Here is a 20,822-nt window from a genome sequence, read left to right as displayed (position 1 = left end):
CTAAAGGTCTGTCGATCTTATTTATTTTTTTCGAAGAACCAACTTTTAGTTTTGTTAATTTTTTCAATAGTTTCTTTTGTTTCAATTTCATTGATTTCTGCTCTGATTTTAATTATTTCTTGCCTTCTGCTACATTTGCTGTTGTTTTGCTCTTCCTTTTCTAGGGCTTTGAGATGAAGTGTGAGCTCATTTATTTGTTGGTTTTTTCTCTTTTTGAGGAATGACCTCCAGGCTATGAATTTCCCTCTTAAAACTGCTTTCATTGTGTCCCGTAGATTCCGATATGTTGTGTCTGTATTTTCATTTATCTCTAAGAATTTTTTGATTTCCTCATTTATGTCTTCTGTAACCCATTGATCATTCAGTAACATATTGTTCATTTTCAATGTGATGTAGGATTTTTCCTTCCTTCTTTTATCATTGATTTCCAGTTTCATTCCATTATGATCAGATAAAATGCATGGTTTTATCTCCACCCCTTTATATTTACTGAGGGTTGCCCTATGGCATAATATATGGTCTATTTTTGAGAAGGATCCATGTGCTGCTGAGAAAAAAGTATATCCATGTGATGATGGTTGATATATTCTATATATGTCAGTTAAGTCTAGGTTATTGATTGTGGTATTGAGTTCTATAGTTTCTTATTCAACTTTTGTTTGGAGGATCTGTCCAATGGTGAGAGAGGTGTGTTGAAGTCACCCATAATTATTGTGTTGTGGTCTATTTGATTCTTGAACTTGAGGAGAATTTGTTTTATGAATGTCGCAGCACCATTATTTGGTGCATAAATATTGATAATTGTTATGTCTTTTTGGTGAATGGTTCCTTTTAAATGTATATAATGTCCTTCCTTATCCCTTTTGATTAACTTAGTCTTGAAGTCGATTTTATTCGATATGAGGATGGCCACCCCTGCTTGCTTACGAGGACCGTGTGCGTGGTATATTTTTTCCCATCCTTTCACCTTCAGCCTATGTATGTCTTTTCCAATCAAATGTGTCTCCTGGAGGCAGCATATTGTTGGATTTGTTTTTTTAATCCATGATACCAGCCTATGTCGCTTTATTGGAGAGTTTAAGCCATTAACATTTAGAGTTACTATTGATATATGGTTTGTACTTCCAGCCATGTTTGATTATTTATCCTTTTTTTAAAAAATTTAGTTTGTTTCTCCATGATTATCTTTCCCCCCACCCTCTGTCTTTACTGAGGCACTTCCCACTGATGGTTTTGGTTATTGTTTTTCATTTCTTCCTCGTGTAGTGTTTTGCTCAAGATGCTTTGCAATGCTGGTTTTCTGGCTGCAAATTCTTTTAACTTTTGTTTATCATGAAAGATTTTTAGTTCGTTGTCATACCTGAAGCTTAATTTTGCTGGATACAGAATTCTTGGTTGGCATCCATTGTCTTTCAGTGTTTGAAATACATTGTTCCATGACCTTCTTGCTTTCAGCGTCTGTGATAAAAATCCGTTGTTAACCTTATTGGTTTACCCCTGAATGTAATTTGCCTCCTTTCTCTTGTAGATTTTAGTATTTTCTCTTTGTTCTGTATATTGGATATCTTCATAACAATGTGTCTTGGCATTGGTCTACTGTGATTTTGTATGCTTGGTGTCCTGTATGCATCTACAATTTGTATATCCGTTTCCTTTTTTATTTCTGGAAAGTTTTCCGTAATTATTTCATTCAGCAGGTTACTCATTCCCTTGGTTTGAATCTCTATACCTTCCTCTATCCTGATGACTCTTAAGTTTGGTTTTTTTATGTTATCCCATATCTCTTGGATGTTTTTCTCATGATTTTTTACCTGCCTTTCTGAGTTGGCTAGACGCTTTTCAAGATGATATATTTTGTCTTCATTATCTGACGTTCTGGCTTCTACTTGCACCACTCTGTTAGTGATACTCTCATTTGAGTTTTTAATTTGGTTTATAGTTTCCTTCATTTCTAGAATTATTGTTTGATTTTTTTTATAATCTCTATCTCCTGATAAAGATGTTTGACTTCTTCTTTTATCTGTTTATGTAATTCGTTTTCAATGTGTTCTTTCACTGTTTGAATTTGCTGTCTTGTATCCTCTTTAAGGTTCCATTCCATCTGTCTAAGGTGTTCCTTGAGTTCTTTATATGACCATTTTTCTGATGACTCTAGGTCCTCCTGAATATTTAGGCTGTCCTGCATTGTTTGTACTCCTTTTCTTCCTTGCTTTTTCATGCTGCTCATGTTACTTCTTGTTCTGTTTGACTGCTGAGTTACTGTTTACTCCTATAAATTTATTTGATGCTTGGGAGGAAAGGTATTAGAAGGGAAGGGAAGAAGTCACTAAAGAGAGTGAGTGTAGGCAGGTATAATTCAAGGAAAGGGGAATAAGAAAATTGAAAAGAAATGAAAAGACAAAAGAAAAAAATAGGAAATAAAAAAAGAAAAAAATTTTTTAAAAAAATAATAATAATAATAAAATTAAAATTAGAAGAAAAAAAATTTAAAAATTATAAAACAACAAGAAAGAAAAATGAAAATGAAAAAAAACCCAAATCAAAAAAAAAAAAAAACTAATAAATGCAGTCTTAAAGTTTGATTAACTTCTCTTCCAGTAGGTGGAGCTATGCCCACCAGGCCAAGCTTCTCCTGTCAATATGCGGGAACCAATCACTGTGCAGCAGCTCCTCCCAGACTGGGCGAGTCTCCAATCCTGAGTCCCTAGGGCCTCCTCTTGTGTCTAGTCACTTCCCCACTTTTCCTCTAGCCAGGCCCCTCTCATGGGTGCCGCTCACCACAATACTGGCTACACGCCAGGTCTGCTGCTCCCGGGAGCCCTGTTTTCATGAACGACTGGGCACACTCTTCCAGTTTGCCATTCCCTCAGACCCTAAGTTTGTAGAGCTTGGGGCTGAGAATCCTCAGCGAATTTTACTTGCCCTCCAGTAGCCATGCCCCCAGTAGCTGGTGCAAGAGACCTCAGTTGTCAGCACTGGTGGGAGCGGTAGCCAGGAGTTCTGTGCCGAGGGTCCCACGCCACTTCTGATTCCCTCGGTCTGGCTATCACGCTCACGGGAGAGCTGGGAGGGGCACTTAAGGTATCCCTGATGTGTGGAGAGGGAAGGCTAGGGAATTACACACCTGTAGCCGCAGGTTTCAATGAAGTTATCTCCTCCGCCGCAGTCTGGTGACGTCAGTTCTCTGCCATGGTGGTATCTCTTGCAAATGGTGACAGTTCGTTTCCCTTTTCCAGGTGACCAATGCAACGGGTGGGTCCTTACTGTCTCTCCCAAGCCCCGTTTCAAACCTGTGGCCACTACCTATGAAGGCTCGGTTGGCATTTACCTCCGTAGGATCAGAAGGGCTGAACAGTTGTTTCAGCTGGATGGATTAGTGCTGAGTCACAGCTGTTTGTCTGCAGGAAGCAGGCGAACGGGAGCTTGAGTTCAGCCGATCCGGGCTCAGTGTGTGTTCTGAGAGGCCCAGACAGTTCGCCCCAGATCCACGTCAGCTCAGTATTGCCTAGTGATCCTGAGCAAACAGCATTTAGACTGTTTATGACTCCCTATGCCCGCACAGCTGAAGAGGTCAGAGACTTGATCTCTCCGCGCCCGCCGCCATGTTGGATCTGAACTACAGTCTGATAGTACCAAGTTTAATCAAGGAATTAGTGCAGCTGGAATTCTCAAACACAGCTAGTTAGAGTGCAAATTGGTACACTTTGGAAAACTGGAAATTACCTACAAAAAACAAAACATGCTTCACCTGAGACATAGAAACTCCACTTCTATATATATGTCCAATGGAAATATGTATATGTGCATTAAAATGTATGTACAAGAGTGCTCATAACATCATTTATAATAGTCAAAAGGTGTAAACAACCAAATGCTTATCAGAAGTAAAATGTATAAACAAATTGTGTTATTCTCATACATGGAAATATTTTATAACAAAGAATGAATGAATCACTGCTAAACACGATAAATAAATCTCAAAACCATATATTGGGTAAAGTGAACCAAAAATTAAGGAGAATATTTAGAATTATTTTACTTATATAAAGGAAAAACTAACTCATGAAAAGAATAAATCAGCACTCCTTTTGGAACATAGGGAGATAAATGCATGAGTAGACCAGTAATGTTATGTTACTTTTATTAATCTGGCAAGTAGATATATGATCACATTTATTTTATTAAATTCATCAAACTATATACTTATATTACACATAAATGCAATAATTTAAAAAAAATAAAGTTATCCTCCTCAAAAATAAATACATATACACTCAATCCTCTTTCATAAAGAGTTACATTGAATCATGGAGATACCTGCTGGTCTGGGCCAGTGCTCAACATTAACTGCCTTTGAACCAGCAAGTCCAGGAAGAATTCCTTTCTTTCAAAAAATAGTAGTATTAATAGTAATAATAATGATAATTATAGTAATAACCATGATTTAAAAAGCCAAGATATATTAAAATACTTAAAAAAATAAGAAGAAAAGAATATTGTCAGACAAACTAATAAGGCTCATTTCTGACTTCTCAAACAAGATCCTAAAATCAAGGAGACTCTAGAATGAGACATTCAATGTTCCAAGAGAAACAACTGCAAGCCAGGATTACTATATCCATCACAGCTATCTTGCAAAATTGAAGAAGAAACAAAAAATTTCCATGACAATAATAAACTAAAAGAATTCATGACCACTAAGCCAGCATTACAGAATATAGTCAAAGATATACTGCACACAGAGGAACCTAAAAACAAACTCCCAAGTTCACAAAGAGAAGATCAACAAAGAAAATGAAAATTAAGACAGAATTAAGCATAGCAAACAAACCAAGATGACAGGAAACTAGAAAATCTATCCATGATAACATTGAATATAAATGGTCTCAACTCCCCAACTAAAAGATACAAATTGGCAGAATAGATTAAAAAAATAATATCCAACTATATGCTGTTTAAAAAAGATTCATCTAATAGGCAAAACACTTGTGGGCTGAGTAAAAGAATGGAAAAATATTCCATGTAAAAGGAGTCTGGAAATAAGCAGGAGTAGCTATTCTCATGCCCAACAGAGCAATTTAAAGCAAAAATTAATCAGAAGAGACAAAGAAAGCCACTACATAGTGCTAACAGTAACAATCCAACAAGAAAATATAACAATAGTAAATATAAGCTCCAGATGTCAGTGTATCTAATTACATTAAAAAGTACTTCTTGATATCGAATCCCAGACCGACCTCAGTACAATAATACTAGGTAATTTCAACACACTCTGAACAACAACAGTCTTTCAAATATAAAAACAATAAAGATTATAGCATAAAGATTTATGGTAAAAATTGAATGGACCTAATAGACCCAAACAGCTGAATTTTCTTTCTTTTCAGCAGCTCATGGGACCTTTTCCAAGATAGATTATATTGTAGGTCACAATGCAAGTCTTATCAAATTCCAAAAAACTATATAATCTCATGCATTTTATCAGATAATAATGGAATGAAACTACACATCAATAGGAAAATATATAAACCACCTACAAACATGGAAATTCAACAATACTATTTTTAAATGAAAAATGGATCATGGTAGAAATGAGAAAAGAAATCAAGAAATCCTTGAAAACAAAGGAAAATAGTGATACAATATATCAAAATCTCTAGGAAAGTAGGAAGGCAGTTCTAAGAGGAAAATTTTATAGTATTGAGTGCCTCTGTTAAAGAAATAGATTCCAAATACATAATCTAATGATCCACCTCAAGGCCACAGAAAAGAACAAACTAATTCTAAAATCAGTACAAGACAGAAAACAATTATGATCAGAGCTAAAATTAAAGAAAATGAGAATTTAAAACAATATTCAGGATCAATGCAACCAAGAGTTGGTTCTTTAAAAAGATAAATAAGTTTGATAAATCTTTAAACTAACCAAAGTAAAGAGAGAGAGAGGATCCAAGTAAATGAAAAGGAAGATATCACCACAGACACATCTGAGATCTAGAGTATCACTAGAAATTATTTTGAAAATTTAAACTCCAATAAACTAGAAAATTTAGAAGATAACTGACAAATTTCTAGACACATATAACCTGCCCAAATGGAACCAGGAAGATATAGAAAACCTAAACAAATCGATAAAAAGTAATGAAATTGAAACAGCAATTTAAAGACTTCCAACAAAAAAAAAGATCCAGGACCAGATGGATTCTCAGCTGGGTTTTATCAGATTTTTTTTAAAAGAGAGAAAAAGAGAGAGTGAGGGGGGGGGGAGAGAATGAGAATGAGAATATTTATTTTTTTAGTTTTTTTTTTTTTTCGGCGGACACAACATCTTTGTATGTGGTGCTGAGGATCGAACCCGGGCCGTACACATGCCAGGCGAGCACGCTATCGCTTGAGTCACATCCCCAGGCCCTTACCAGATTTTTAAACATTAACTAACACCAGCTTTTCTCAAATTATTCCATGAAATTTAAAGGGAGGGATCATCCAAATACATTCAATGAAGCCAGTATAACCCTGATGCTAAAGCCAGACAAGACTCATCAAAGAACAAAAACTACTGACCAATATCCCTAATGAATGTAGATGCAAAAATGATTAATAAAATATTAGCAAACCGCCTTCAAAAACACAGAGATTTTTCAAACAAGTAGAGAGTATATACCATGATCAAGTGGGTTTCATACCAGAGATGCCAGATTGATTCAACATATGCTAATCAAATGTAATTTACCACTTCAATAGAATTAAGAACAAAAATCAAATGATCATCTCAGTAGATGCAGAAAAGGTCTTTAATAAAATCCAGCACCCATTCATGTTAAATTACAGGAGAAACTAGGAATGGAAGGAACTTCAACATTATAAAGGCTATTATAAAACAATATAAACAAACCCAAAGCCAACATCATACAGAACAGAGAAAAACTAAAAGCATTTCCTCTAAAATCAGGAATAAGGCAAGGATGTCCACTCTTACCATTCCCATTCAATATAGTTCTTGAAAAATCAAACAAGAGAAGGAAATTAAAGAGGTACAAATAGTTTCCTAAAAGACCCCCTCCCCCTACCAAAAAACCCACTTTACTGGAAGACTTCTAGAGTTAATCAGAGTTGATAAATGAATTCATAAAAGTAGCAGGATGCAAGACCAACATTCATAAATCAAAAGCTTTCCTATACTCCAACACTGATTATGCTGAGAGAGAAATCAGGAAAACTATTCCATTCATAATACACACACACACACACACACACGCACACACACACACACCCCTTAGAAATTAATCAACCAAGGGGATGCAAAATCACTACAATGAAAATTATAGAACACTGAAGAAAGAAATTGAATAAAACCTTAGAAAATGGAAAGACCATCTATGTTCTTGGATAGGTAGAATTAATATTGTCCAAGTGGCCATATTACCAAAAGTGTTACAGATTCAATACAATCCCCGTCAAAATACAAATGACATTCTTCTCAGAACAAGAAAACACAGTTCTAAAATTCATTTGGAATAATAAGAAAACCAGAAGAGTCAAAGCAACCCCGAGCAAGAAGAGTGATTCAGGAGGCATCACAACACCTGATCTCTCTCACTACAGAGTGATAGTAACAAAAACAGCATGACATCGGCATCAAAATAGACCAGTGGAATAGGAGACACAGAGACAAACCCACATACTTACAGTCATCTGATATTTGACAAGGATGCCAAAACTACATGTTAGACAAAAGATAGCCTTTTTAACAAATGGTACTGGGGAGATTGTATATCCGTATGTAGAAGAATGAAACTAGATTCCTATCTCTTGCCCTGCACAAAAGTCAAAGTGGATCAGACTTAGGAATTAGACCAGAAACTTTGCTAGAAGAAAACAGGGTCAGCACTCCATCATGTTGGTGTGGGCACCAACTTCCTTCACAAGATCTCTTAAGCTCAAGAAATAAAACCAAGAATCAGTAAGTGGGATGCAGTAAAATTTTAAAATCTTCTGTATAGCAAAGAAAATTATTAAAAATGTGAAGAGAGTGCCTACAGAAAGGTAGAAAATCCTTGCCAGCCAATCCTTTGATGGGGAATTAATATCCAGAATATATAAAGAACTCAAAAAACTTAATACCAAAAAACAACCCAATCAATAAATAGGCAAAAGAATTAAACAGATTTTTTTTTAAAAAAGCAGCACAATGGTCAATAAGTAAATGAAAAAATATTCAACCTCTCTAGCATTCAGAGAAATACAAATCAAAACTACATTAATATTTCGTCTCACTCCAGTCAGAATAGCAATGACCAAGAAAACAAACTATAATAAATGCTAGTGAGGATGTGGGGGGAAAGGGACAGTCATACATTGTTGGTGGGACTGCAAATTAGTACAACCACTTTGGAAAGCAGTGCTGAGATTCCTCAAAAGAATAGGAACAGGACTGGGGTTGTGGCTCAGTGGCAGAGTGCTTGCCTCACATTTGTGAAGCACTGGGTTCCTCAACACCACATAAAAATAAATAAATAAAATAAAGGTATTGTGTTCATCTATGAACTAAAAAAAATTTGAAAAAAAAAAGAATAGGAACAGATCTACCATATGACCCAGTTATTCCACTCCTCAGTATTTATCCAAAAGAACTAAAATCAGCACACTACAGTGATACAGCTATCATTGTTTAAAGCAGCACAACTCACAATAGACAAACTATGGAACCAGACTTTGTGCCTTTCAACAGACAAATGGATAAAGAAAAGTGGTATATATACACAAATGTGAAATAAGCCAGATTCAGAAAATCAAGGGATGAAGTGGGGACTGAATATCATAGATATATAGGGAAGATCAGTGGAGTAGGAAGACTGAGGGGTGGGAGGAGAGACAGGAATGGGTAGGAACTGTGTAATGAATTTATAAAAATCACACTACGAGCATGTATAAATGTACCAAAGTGGATTCCATTTTTATGTATATGTAAAAAGCATCTATCAAAAATAAATAAATAGCAGAGTGTGGTGGCACAAGCCCGTAATCCCAGCAGCTCAGGAGGCCAAAGTAGGAGGATCACAAGTTCAAAGCCAGCCTCAGCAAAAAGTGATGCACTAAGCAACTCAGTGAGACCCTGTCTCTAAGTAGAATACAAAATAAGGCTGGGGATGTGGCTGGGAGGGTGTTTCTGTGGTCTAGATGATGGTGGTGGAGGAGTCTGGGAGAAGTGGTTTGATTAAAGATATATTTGCAAAGGCAAAGTTTATGGCACTTGCTACTAAACTGTAAGATGGGCAAGGCCATGTTCCCTCCCCTCAGATGTGGAGGGTGGTTGTAGGGAAGAGATGACACAATTAATAATTAAAGCTAGTGAAGCTCAGAGCAGCAAATTGTATGTGAATCCTAGACAGGGAGTCAATGATGTGCACAGTCCTTGGGGCAGCAAGAGCAAAGGAACTTCAGGGACTCCTTCCCATGTGGGATATAACTCAAAACTCTCAGGAAGAGCTAGGGAATCCTTCCAAAGAGGCTGATCTGCAGCACTCCAACTGATAGAGTTCAACCATAATTCAGGCATAAATATTATGCTTAAAATGAAGCATTAAGCTTAGGAAATTAATTAAAAAGTAGGAAATGAGACCTTCTTTTATAATCATAAACTCCTAAAACCTAGAGCATATGGTTTGCCTTAGAATATAAAAACAAGTTAAATAGCTCTTTTTAGTTTAAAATGATATAATTGGTTTTGGAAATAAGCCAAAATAGACATGCCTGCTTCAATAAACAAGGCCAACTTCTTCTTTCTCACTAGACAGCTCATTAAGAAGGGATTGTTTGTTATCCTAAAAGGATAACTTAATTGGGCTTAGCTAATATAGTTCTTAACCTGGAAGCAATAGTTTCAAACAGTGTCCAGAAGTACCCAAAGAAGGACTAGTCAAAAAGTTTTAGATATTTGTTATTTCACTTATTAATTGCGGCCCTCACCACACCAAATCATAGAACTCAGGATAATGGAGGCAGAAAAGGAGCACACAAAGCAAACCCAAGGAAGGACTGGGTAGCCAGAGATGACCATTTTCATTTAGTTACTGTTCCGGAAAGTTCCCATGATCTAGCTTCAGGCTCATCTACCTTTTGATGAGTGGTCTCCCCCATATCTAAGAGTTCAACGATCTGTGGCCGGTACATCACATGGGTATTTGCCAGTCTCTGCTCTGTGGTGAGGGACATCTCCTTCAGGAACTCCGAGGGTGTCAGCTAGGATTCAAAACAACAAGAGCCAAAGAGTCATAAGTGGTTACAGTGGAGAAATGTTTGCATAAGTGCCAGCAATGAATAATTTGTATTTGCAGCTCTCAGGATAATTCTGGAATGCCACTAAGTTCCCTTATAAAATATTTAAAATAACTAAATTATACAAGAGAGTGCCCCATGCACTTTTGAGGTCTTTGCACAATAATTTAAAGTGACATGTGGTTGCCCTTCTCTTATAATTTTGAAGGAATCGCACAGAGGAACCCTCGAGAAAAAAAGTCAAGAAATTGTACAGGAACCTGTCCAAAGAGTTTAACATTTTATGCTCATAAAAAGCATCTAAGCATAAAATTCTCTAAGTAGTAAAATCACTTACAGGCTTCAGATCTAAGGAGTTTAAAATACTTCTATTTCTCAACTGAAGATACATGTAAGCAAAGCTTTTTTGGGGTGTTTAACTATCATGTTATATCATAATAAAGGGAAACTTTATAAAATGTAAAGAATCTTGAAGTGTGGTTCCACTACTTAGAAACAAGTTTAAACTTTTTAGAATCACAAGAGCACATTTGGATTGATTAGAAAGAGCTCTGAGCTGATCATCAAATCCAACACCAGGCACATTCACACACCCCAAAAACAACACTAATATTGTGAGAATGAAGAGTAACCTGTCGTTTAATAAAACTAACTTATCAAAGGATTAGTTATTCAGAACCAACCAATATTACTCAGTTGTTTTGTTCTAGAATGTTCACATGGTTCCAGGGCCCACTTGATATGCAAGGAGATTTACAATCCCTGGCAGCAACCTAATGCCAAAGTATATGCCAAGGGTTTTGAAAACACTCAGGAGAATATAATTTAGCTGATTAATTTTGCCCTGGGTTAAAGTCAGTGCTCTTCAGGAGTGCTTGTTTTCCTATAAATTTGAATTCTCTGAATCCATTTAAATAAAGGCATATTTCTAATGTAGGTTTTGCCTTGGTTTTTAAATTCTTTTTGATTGGAACACAGATTAGAGTAATAGAGTGTTGAGGTGTCAGCTACATTGTGATTCAAATTAAAGTAATGAAGTCTTAAAAGCAAAGTCAGAAGTTTCTATAAATATGCACCAACTGCCACCACCAAAGAGAATGGTTGACTTTGCATGTCTAATTGGAATACAACTTGAAATTAACTTTTTTTTGCTTTGTTTTATTTATTTTATTTTATTTTATTTTTTAGGTGTAGATGGACACAACACAATGCCTTTATTTTTATGTGGTGCTGAAGATCGAACCCTGGTCCCGCCCATGCTAGGCGAGCGCTCTACCGCTGAGCCACAATCCGAGCTCCATGAAATTAACTTTTAAAATACAGTGAATACTATTCCTAGCACTCTAAGTCTTTATTAATACTTCCTATACCATGTAGTTAATAATCAGTTCTCAACAAATCATTATAGATAATTAAAGATATAATTATTTTTTATTTTAAAAGAAAAATTATGCATTTTTCCTAGTACCATCTAGTCATTATTTTAATGTGCAGTGTTCTACAAATATATAAACCAAATAACTCTTGCCAATGTAGAAATAATAAATTATTAGCTTGAATCCTGTGGAATTCTGATATTTGACTGTTTCTGAACTAAACAAAAGACAATTTAATCCAGTTATACCTGACATTAAGAAAATCTTAAGTTTGTATATACAGAGCTATGGCTCCAATACAAATTCATGTGTTGGAATCTTAATTTGTTGTGTTAGAGCCCTCATGAATAAAATAACCCTTTTCTCAGAGTCCAGTCCCTTATTCTTGCTTCTGCACATGCCTGCCTTTTTTCTAATTTCTTTTTTTTAATCTTATTTTAATTTTTTTTTTGGTGGGGTTCTTTTTATTTTATTTTTTTTTTGTCTTTTTTGGAACTGGGGGTTGAACCCAGAGCTTTGCCAATGCAAGGCAGATGCTTTGCCACTGAGCTACATGCCAGCCCTGTTTTTCCAATTTCTTGACATGCTAGGGTGTAGCACAGGCCCTTACCAGATACAGCCACTTAATCTTGGACTTCCTAGGCTCCAGAACCATGAGCTGAAATAAACGCCTTTTCCAATATTCCGTTAGAGCAACAGAAAATGGACTAAGACACAGAGTCTTAACCCCAACTGATTAATTTAAGCAATTCAAGCCTGTACTTTCAAGTGTGCATGCAATTTCAAAACTTCTTGAATTTTAACAGGTAATTAGGCTCTGCAACAAGCTACTATTCTAACTAAATTCATACTAGTCAGTCAGTAACTCTGTTTGATATTCTGGGGATGTCATGACCTGAAGAAGCAAGTGATTCTGCAACCTATACTCTTGGAAAAATGAGAAATTATACACCATTTAATTCAAATCTATGATATGTCAAGATCATTGTAGTGTCATGAGCAACTAATAAAAAAATACTTTTACAATAAAAAAAGTATTTTATATACAATTTCTCTGATACATTACCATGCGGTTTACTTCCTCTGCTGTGACTACCCTGGGACTCAGGGGTGGCAAAACCTTGCTTTGGAACCCTTTTAACATTTTGACTAAGCCCATCTGAACAGCCCCCATAGATTCCTCAAGTCTTCTACTTGTCATTTTCAGATCTTTTCTTTGATCACCTAAGAGCAAAAAACAGAAATTTTATAAAAAAATACAGTTAATTCCTGAATGTAGGTCATAATTTTTTAAAGCATTTTCAAATACAGGAAGGTTTTAGAAAATACTGATCTTCAAAAAATACATCCAATGCTTGAACCAAATATTTTACCTAAAGGTTTTTACTCCACTTGGCTGGTCTAGATTTATTCTTGTTCCAAAGTCTAGAATCCATTTTAGGCTGACTTAGGGATTCTAAACTAAGCTCAGGCAGACATGGAAATACAAGCTGCTCCTATATGTTGCCACTTTTATCTTCCCAGTGAGATAAACAGATATTTCCCAATAAATATACTAAATCATTTCCTATTTATATGCTTATTTTAAAGTTATTTTTCATGGCAATAAGCCCTCAAACAGGCAAACACAAGTCTACATGCCTTGGTAGCTTTGCAGAGATTCAAAAACATCAGCATGAGATAAACAGAGAGGAGGGAAATTTCAAAGTTAAAGTTTATAGTCACAAATAAGCTATTAAGCACTCACTCAGTCTCTTCAAATCAAAGAGATAGGACATCTCCTTTTTGTATAACCTTCCTCACACTTTTGACAAGACATTTGCAACTTTAGGAACACATATCTGATTGGGTCAGGTTTCTGTTTTTATTAACAGCAGGCTACGTTATTCAAACCTGTGCTAAACAAACAAACAAACAAAAACTCTAAAAATTCTTAGTAAAAAATCAAATTTAAAAGAAACAAACAACCTTAAAACCATTAAAAAGCTCATAATACCATAAGGCATTCCCATACCAAAACAAAGAGGAAAAAGATACATAAAGGAAAATACATATGAATAAAAATGTAATAAGTTATACTGAAATAAAGCAGTAAAACTCCCAAGAAAATGAATATAAAACTTTCAAAAGGGAAAATGGTTAATTTCGGTAGAAAGCCTCTTAAGTGGCAGCCAATGCCATCACAGATATCCACTGTATAATATTTTGGTCAATGATGCACCACATTTACAAAGGTGGTCTTATAAGACTAAAACCTAGTGATATGGCAGCCATCTTAATTTGTGTATGTATAACACTTACACAGTGACACAATTGTCAGACAATGCATTTCTCAAAATGTATTCCTGTTGTGACGCAAAACATGACTCTAAAAGGCAGTCAAAGAAGGTCCAATGCACTATAATAGGAGCTTATGAAGAAGAGAGGTAATGGAATGGAATTTAAAGTATAATCCAAGAAAAGTTTCCAGAAATAGAACAAAACACAAAAGGGCCCAAAAGCTTCCCAGGAAAATTGACTCAGGCTGATCAAATATGAGTCATATCTTAGTAGAATTTACAGACTTTAAAGTTTTAAAATTCTCATAGTCTTCAGGCAAAAAGGTAAAATTATTTACAAAGGCAAAAGAATTAGGTGGATTTTTAAAAAGCAACCTATTAAGTGGGACAATAATACAGCAGCACATTCCAAAAACTTTAAAAATGTAAGCCAAGGATTTTATGCATAGTAAGCTCTTCTTCAATTATCAGGGCTATAGAAAAAGGGTTGAATATGCATAAAGTATAGGGATTTTATGAATATGTTCCCTTCCTGAGGAATCTATTAGAAGGTGGATGTCATCCAATCAAAAGATGCCTGTGGAATTTCAGCCAAAGAACTGACAATGAACATGTCTTGAGTTTAATTGTATAACTAAGAATAAAACGAAGTTGAGGACATGAGGATAATAGTATTTAAGCATCATATTTTCTGAGAAAGTAGAATGAATGCCATTTTAAAATGAAAGGAAAGCAGAGAAATAAAACAAAAAGTAGAATAAGACCTTGGGAGTCAAACTGACCAGCATATAAAGGATTTAGGGGATTATTATAGGAAGCCTCTAAAGAGGCTTTGAGCATGGGCTGCACTTAAATATTCACTTCTATCAAATATAACACAGTGTTAAGTGTTAAGATGTTATTCTGAGATTAGGTTATAAAGACACTATTTGAAAACGATAGTTCTCCATCTTGGACATCCTCTTGCTCTCTCTTAGATCTCCAGCTGCCACATTGTGAAGGTCCACAGGAAACCTCTAGCATGTCATGAGGAACCAAGGCCTGCCAGCAGCAATGTGAGCAAGTCTGCAAGTGAATCTTCTGAGGCCTGCCAACAGCCACATGAATGGGTTTAAAGCAGATTTTCCAGCCCCAGCTGAGCCTTGAAATGACTTAAATCCTGGCTAACAGCTTGACTGGGGCTTCATTAGAGACTCTCTAGGTAGGAGGCACCCAGCTATATCACACCCAAATTCCTGACCCACAGAAATGGTGAGAAAATAATTGTTTTAGACTATTGTTTTAGGTACTTGGTTACACAGCAAGAGATAACTAATATGGGCATTGTAAAGGGCTTATACACAAAGAAAACTACTGAAACATAGAAAGAAACCTTTCTAAATGCCAAAATAAATTTTGAGAAATCAAAGAAGACACACTAAATAGAGAAGAAAAACAAACAACAGGTTAAATGTAACACAAAAATTATAAAATACCATGATTGAGTTGAGATCAACTATATCGAGCATGTTAACAGCAGAAGTAAATGAGCTTGTCTGCTGGAAAATATTTCAAATTGAGTCATAAAGAAAAATACAGCTTTATCATATACATAATAGAAACACAAAAATTACAGTGATCAGAAGTGAAGTATCTGATTCCATTTTTGATGTTTGAGTGCTTAGAGCTTCAAGTCCCACCACTACCCTTCCCTTCTGCTCTACTCTGGGCAAGCTGATAAGAAGGCCCAGATGCTTCCTCCTTTGGCCTCTGTGGGAAGTTCAAACAACACAAGGCTCAGACTACACAGGACCCTCGTTATAGCTTCTTTTAATGCCATAAAGGCCAAAGCAGCATCTTCTCCTGCTGTCTGGAACTAGTTTAGAGCCTGACTAAGGCTGCCCTGCTCTCCTAGAAGGCACCATGGGATGAGTAATGATCTGTCCCTGTCTTCCAGGTACACAAGTGGCATCATCAGTCTTGACATCTGGAAGCCAAATTTTGTTTAGGGGGCTAGTTCTATCTTTGAGTGGTGACAACAACAGAAATAATCAAAAAGCAGAAATTCAGATCCTGATTTAAAAACAGACTTTTTTTTTTAAAAAAAGGGATTAAATGAGACAAGGAATATTTTATAGTGCTAAAAGCAATAATTCAAAATAAAGAAGTAATGGATAGTAATAATTATTCATCAAATAGCATAAAACTTATTAATATGCAGCAGAAATCATAGGAGATACATGGAGATATAGATGCACAAATGAATGGAGGCTTTAATATGCTACTCAGCAAGAATTATATCAGGTGGACAAAAGACTAAAGCAATATAATGCATTAAATAGGGTTAGGGAATATATTCAAATACTTATCATGTATACCTTATCAAATATACCTCCTCAAGAGCAAATGGAACAGTCACAAAATTTGGACGTATGTTAGGAAATTAAGAAAGTACTATAGGTTCTGTGATCTAGAAGTATCACGAACAATTCTATCATCACACACAATACACTAAAGTAGAAGCTAAAAACAAAACAAAAACTGGAAAGCCCTATTCACTTGAAAAACTTCAACCTTGTATTAATGAACAACATGAGTTTAAAAAATCGAAAGGACCAGGTGTAGTGGTGTAAACTGTGACCCCAGCTACTAAAGAAGCTGAGGCAGAAGGATTGTAAATTTTGAGGCCAGCCTGGACAATTTAGCAAGACCCAGACTTAAAATAAAAAATAAAAAGAGTTGGGAATGTAGCTCAGTGGCAGAGGGTTTGTCTACCTTTTGTAAGGCCTTGGATTTGATTCCCAGTACTGGGGTGGGGGTGGGGGGGAAATCCATGAAAAGAAGAAAAAGGATCATTTCTACTTATGTGATTATAGTTACAAAGAGCTAAAAGTAGAACCACGTGGTATAAACATCTAGTAAAGTTACATATAAAAGTACATTCGACCCAGGATCCCTATCTTAGGATAGCTATCCAAATGATATCCTGCTTAAATATGAGATGATCCAGAAACCAATACAACTGGTTATCTACTGGGGGAATAAAAGAATGAGGGAGAGGAAATAGAAGTGAAAGAAAGATTTCTCTGAATGTACCTCACTATAGTGTTGACTTCTGAACCAGGTAAATGTTTTATATATTAAGACCCAAAAAGAACCAAGAGGGGGAAAAATCAATTCTTGAAAATTGAAAATGAACTGAAACAAATGAACCTTGCTATATCAAGTTGGTATTATAACCACAAAGAGAAAACAATTATCTCAACTGACCTTAAAACGGTATTGTAACTGCATATCCTCCGTGGGATACAGGGAACAGCAGAGAAATCTGGTCATTTACCCAATAGTCTTGCTGTTGGTTATAATATTAGTAATAATATTTTAAATAAATAGTCATAGCAATAGTTAGGAACCAAGCATTTCAGCATTTAAAAATATATATAAAATTGAGGAGTTTCTTAAAATAAGCAGCCCTATTATCTTTTTTTCTCTTTGCTGCTGAGGATCAATTCAAGAGTCTTGTACATGCTAAACGTGTGCTGTATCACCGAGCTATAGCCCCAGCTCTGGAATTCCCATAATCTTAAATTTAAATTGAGTATACGAGTGCAAGTTCATGACAGTTTTCTTTTAAAATAACCTTCCCACTGGGAAAAAAAAATAATGCCTAGAAGCAATGGGAGCCTAGTAGAGTAGCAATGACAGTCCAGAGACCACTGTAGACTCCAAATACCATTTAGCACTAGAAGAAATCAAGTTCCTTGGAGAAATGGGTAATTCAAGGTTAAGGGCACAAAATATGTAAAATGAACTGAAAACAGTTCATAATAAAATAAGGAAGTTATCAAAGGCTACTAGGACTGGTCAAGGACCCAAGAGCAACTTGAAAGAATTCCCATTCACCAGAATGAGACAATCTGATCATTAAAAAAAAAAAGTCTAAAATGAATTAGGTTTTTTAAAAAATCTTAGCTCAACTGATAACTACAAAATAACATTATCTTTGGAAATCTAAGACATCAAACTAAATATCTTGGAAATAATAGAGAGAAACCATTTATTTTGCACTTTTTTGTATAAATTGCATTATAAGTTAACCAAATAGTTGATGAAGAAAAATTTTTCTTCATAAAAGAATTCCAGTTAATAAATTCAGGGAAAAAAATGACAGAAAAATAAGCACCATTTTGCAGTCTTTAATGAAACAGAGGATTATCATTGCTAAAACAATTAGGGAAGATGTTGCTGAAGAACTTTATAATGGCTCAATCAGGCTGACAACACCTGAGCCCTCTAAATCAATCTTAACATTACAAAAGTAAAAAACAAACATAATGTGCTTCCTGACACAATGCAGTACACACCACCACCTGTGAAGTAGTATTAGCAAAAATCTAGACCTAAGCTTCTGGACTTACCAGCCAGGCTGCAGGAGACAGACAGAAGGGCAAAATGTGTACATTCTACAAGAACACAATTCAGCCAAATCCGGAATATGGGAAATGTTGCAGGAAAATGACCTGGTTTATTCAACTAACAACAGTGTGAGAGAGAGAGAACAGTAATGAATTGATGGTCTTTAACCCAACAATGCAAGGGCGGATCTTGTTCAGATTATGATTCAAAAAACGAATAATAAATAATAAAAGTAACTATTGTTCATTGAATTAAATATTTTTTTATTTTTTTAACTCATTAAGTTAAACTATCATCAAACTATATCCATTCCATCCCTGATAAGAAGTGTTGAATCTTAGTTTCTTTTTCAATTGTGCGTGAGGCAAAATCTTTTGAATTTTCAGCACTTTTACAGTCATTTCTTTCTTCCTTCCATCATGTCTCAATGACTGGCCTGCCTATTAATAAGATAATACCTATGGGAGATCTCAAGTTTGACAGTAATTTAATGGAGAGGAGCTAAACCTATAGCCCATCTGCTTTAATCATGGGAAATGTGATTCATTCCCTACATGGCCTCACTGATGCTGACATAATTCCAACTGTTGCTCCAAAATTTCCTCTCTAGTGAGGCCTTGGGCCCACGGGCACCTTGAAGCTGGGTGAATTATGAAGACCCCCCATCAGGCCCATGCTCCAGCATCTTCTATCCTGACGCAGGCTGCCTGTAATTATGTGGCTGCACATGGATTGACTCCCAAGTTCAAAAGTGCCTCATATCTCCCTGCCCTAGTGGGAAGTTGATAAAACCTGCTCTCTCTCTCTAGGGAAAAAAAATTATATATATATATATTTTTTTCCCAAAAAGATTAGTAGTGCTGTTGTTATTATTATTTGCTAAATATGTCATAAAGTTAAAATATTTCAAAAACTATTGTTCACTTTGAAGGGTAGGAAAATGGGATGGTAAGTATGATTTTTTTATCTATCTTATCTGTTATATATTTAGGGGAGTATTTATTTACAGGTAATGAAAAACCGTGTCTGAGATTTACTTTAAAATTCTTCAGGAAAATATATGTGTGTGTGTGTGTGTGTGTGTGTGTGTGTGTGTGTGTGTGACAGAATAATAAGAGTGGGAGAATGCTGGGAACTGTCAAAGCTGTATTATAATATTTCTGAGTTTTGTATGTTTTAAAATTTTCATAACTAAAAAGTAAACACTAAATCTATTTATTATACTGGAAAGATATTTTCACTACTGATAAATAGAGTAGAAATACTTCCCCAGATTCCTTCCACTAAATATAGCTAACAATCCTGAACATTATACATATAATAACCAAAGGAAGACTGAAAGGTCAAGGTAAGATGGCAGAGCAGCTAGGGACCTCAGTCAGGGAACCAGAGTAGTGACTTCCCTCAGCTTTCTTTTGCCTCATAGGCCTCAGGCTAGGTGCTGGAAAAACCAGCAATTAAAGGCTTGAACGTGCATGACCAAAGGAGTCCCAAGAAAAGCATGCTCTCTCTAGCAAAAACAAGCAAACAAAGAATAGTAAAGGAACAGTTCAGAAAAATCTTTAGACAAAACCTCTCTACTCCAGCCACACACCAGAGGAAAAATTGCATCCCTACCACCAACCCCACCAGCAGAGGAAAAATGAAGACCTAGACTTTCACCCTCCCCAGGTTGTAATGAAGTACTCAAACCAGTTGAAGGTATCTCAGGGACAAACAAACAAATGAAACATGAAAAGACCAATCTCAAAAGGCCACATATTGTGATTCCATTTATTAAAAGTGTGGAGATGAAGGACAAATCAGTGGTTGCCAGGAGCTACGGATGGTAATGAGCGAGGAGAGGAGACCATTCATTATAGAGGGGTAGCAACAAGTAGATGTAAGGTGATGGAATAGAAGCATAAAAAAAAAATAAAATAGTAGACAAAATCTTCAGGCTTATGGAGTTGAAATAAATAAGAGAAGTTTTAGTAGTAGTAAGTTTTTTACTTCTTATAAGCCGTGAGTTCATATCCAGTAATATCATTGAAGCTTATAAAGGAATTTCCTATATCTTGATTGTGGTGGTAGTTATACAAATCTATATTTGTGATAAAATGACATAGAACCATACACACACATTGAACCAATGACAGTTTTCTGGTTTTGATAGTGTACTACAGTTATACAAAATATAACCACTGGAAGAATTGGGAGCTCAAAGGTAGGAGGGACCTCTCAGTACTTTCTTTGCTGCTTCCTGTGCAGCAATAATTGTTTCAAAATAATTTTTTAGTTTTTCAAGAAAGTAAGATTTAAAAAATCATTGTTTTTTAATTTATTCTAATTTTTTATGCATGACAGCAGAATGTATTTATTCACAATACCCACATAGAGCACAATTTTTTATCTCTGGTTATTCACAAAGTAGAGTCACACCATTCATGTCCTCATACATGTACTTAGGGTAACGACGTCCATCTCATTCCACCATCTTTCCTACCCCCTTCCC

General features: G+C 35.6%; 1 protein-coding gene across 1 annotated transcript in view; it reads right to left on the bottom strand.

The window, feature by feature from the left end:
* Window positions 1-12,855, bottom strand: part of HYDIN (HYDIN axonemal central pair apparatus protein) — a gene marked incomplete at both ends in the record, with an annotated part of 332,822 nt that extends 319,967 nt beyond the window's left edge. The window contains 2 exons of the mRNA XM_081274731.1: window positions 10,117-10,242; window positions 12,721-12,855. Of these exons, the coding sequence (XP_081130857.1) occupies window positions 10,117-10,242; window positions 12,721-12,855 (261 nt within the window). The remainder of the gene's footprint in view (window positions 1-10,116; window positions 10,243-12,720) is intronic.
* Window positions 12,856-20,822: the final 7,967 nt, after the last annotated feature.

The sequence above is a fragment of the Spermophilus citellus genome (genome assembly GCF_964194105.1).
Source record: "Spermophilus citellus genome assembly, chromosome: 18".
Taxonomy (NCBI): Eukaryota; Metazoa; Chordata; class Mammalia; order Rodentia; family Sciuridae; genus Spermophilus; species Spermophilus citellus.
This window is presented reverse-complemented; position numbering and strand designations above follow the sequence as displayed.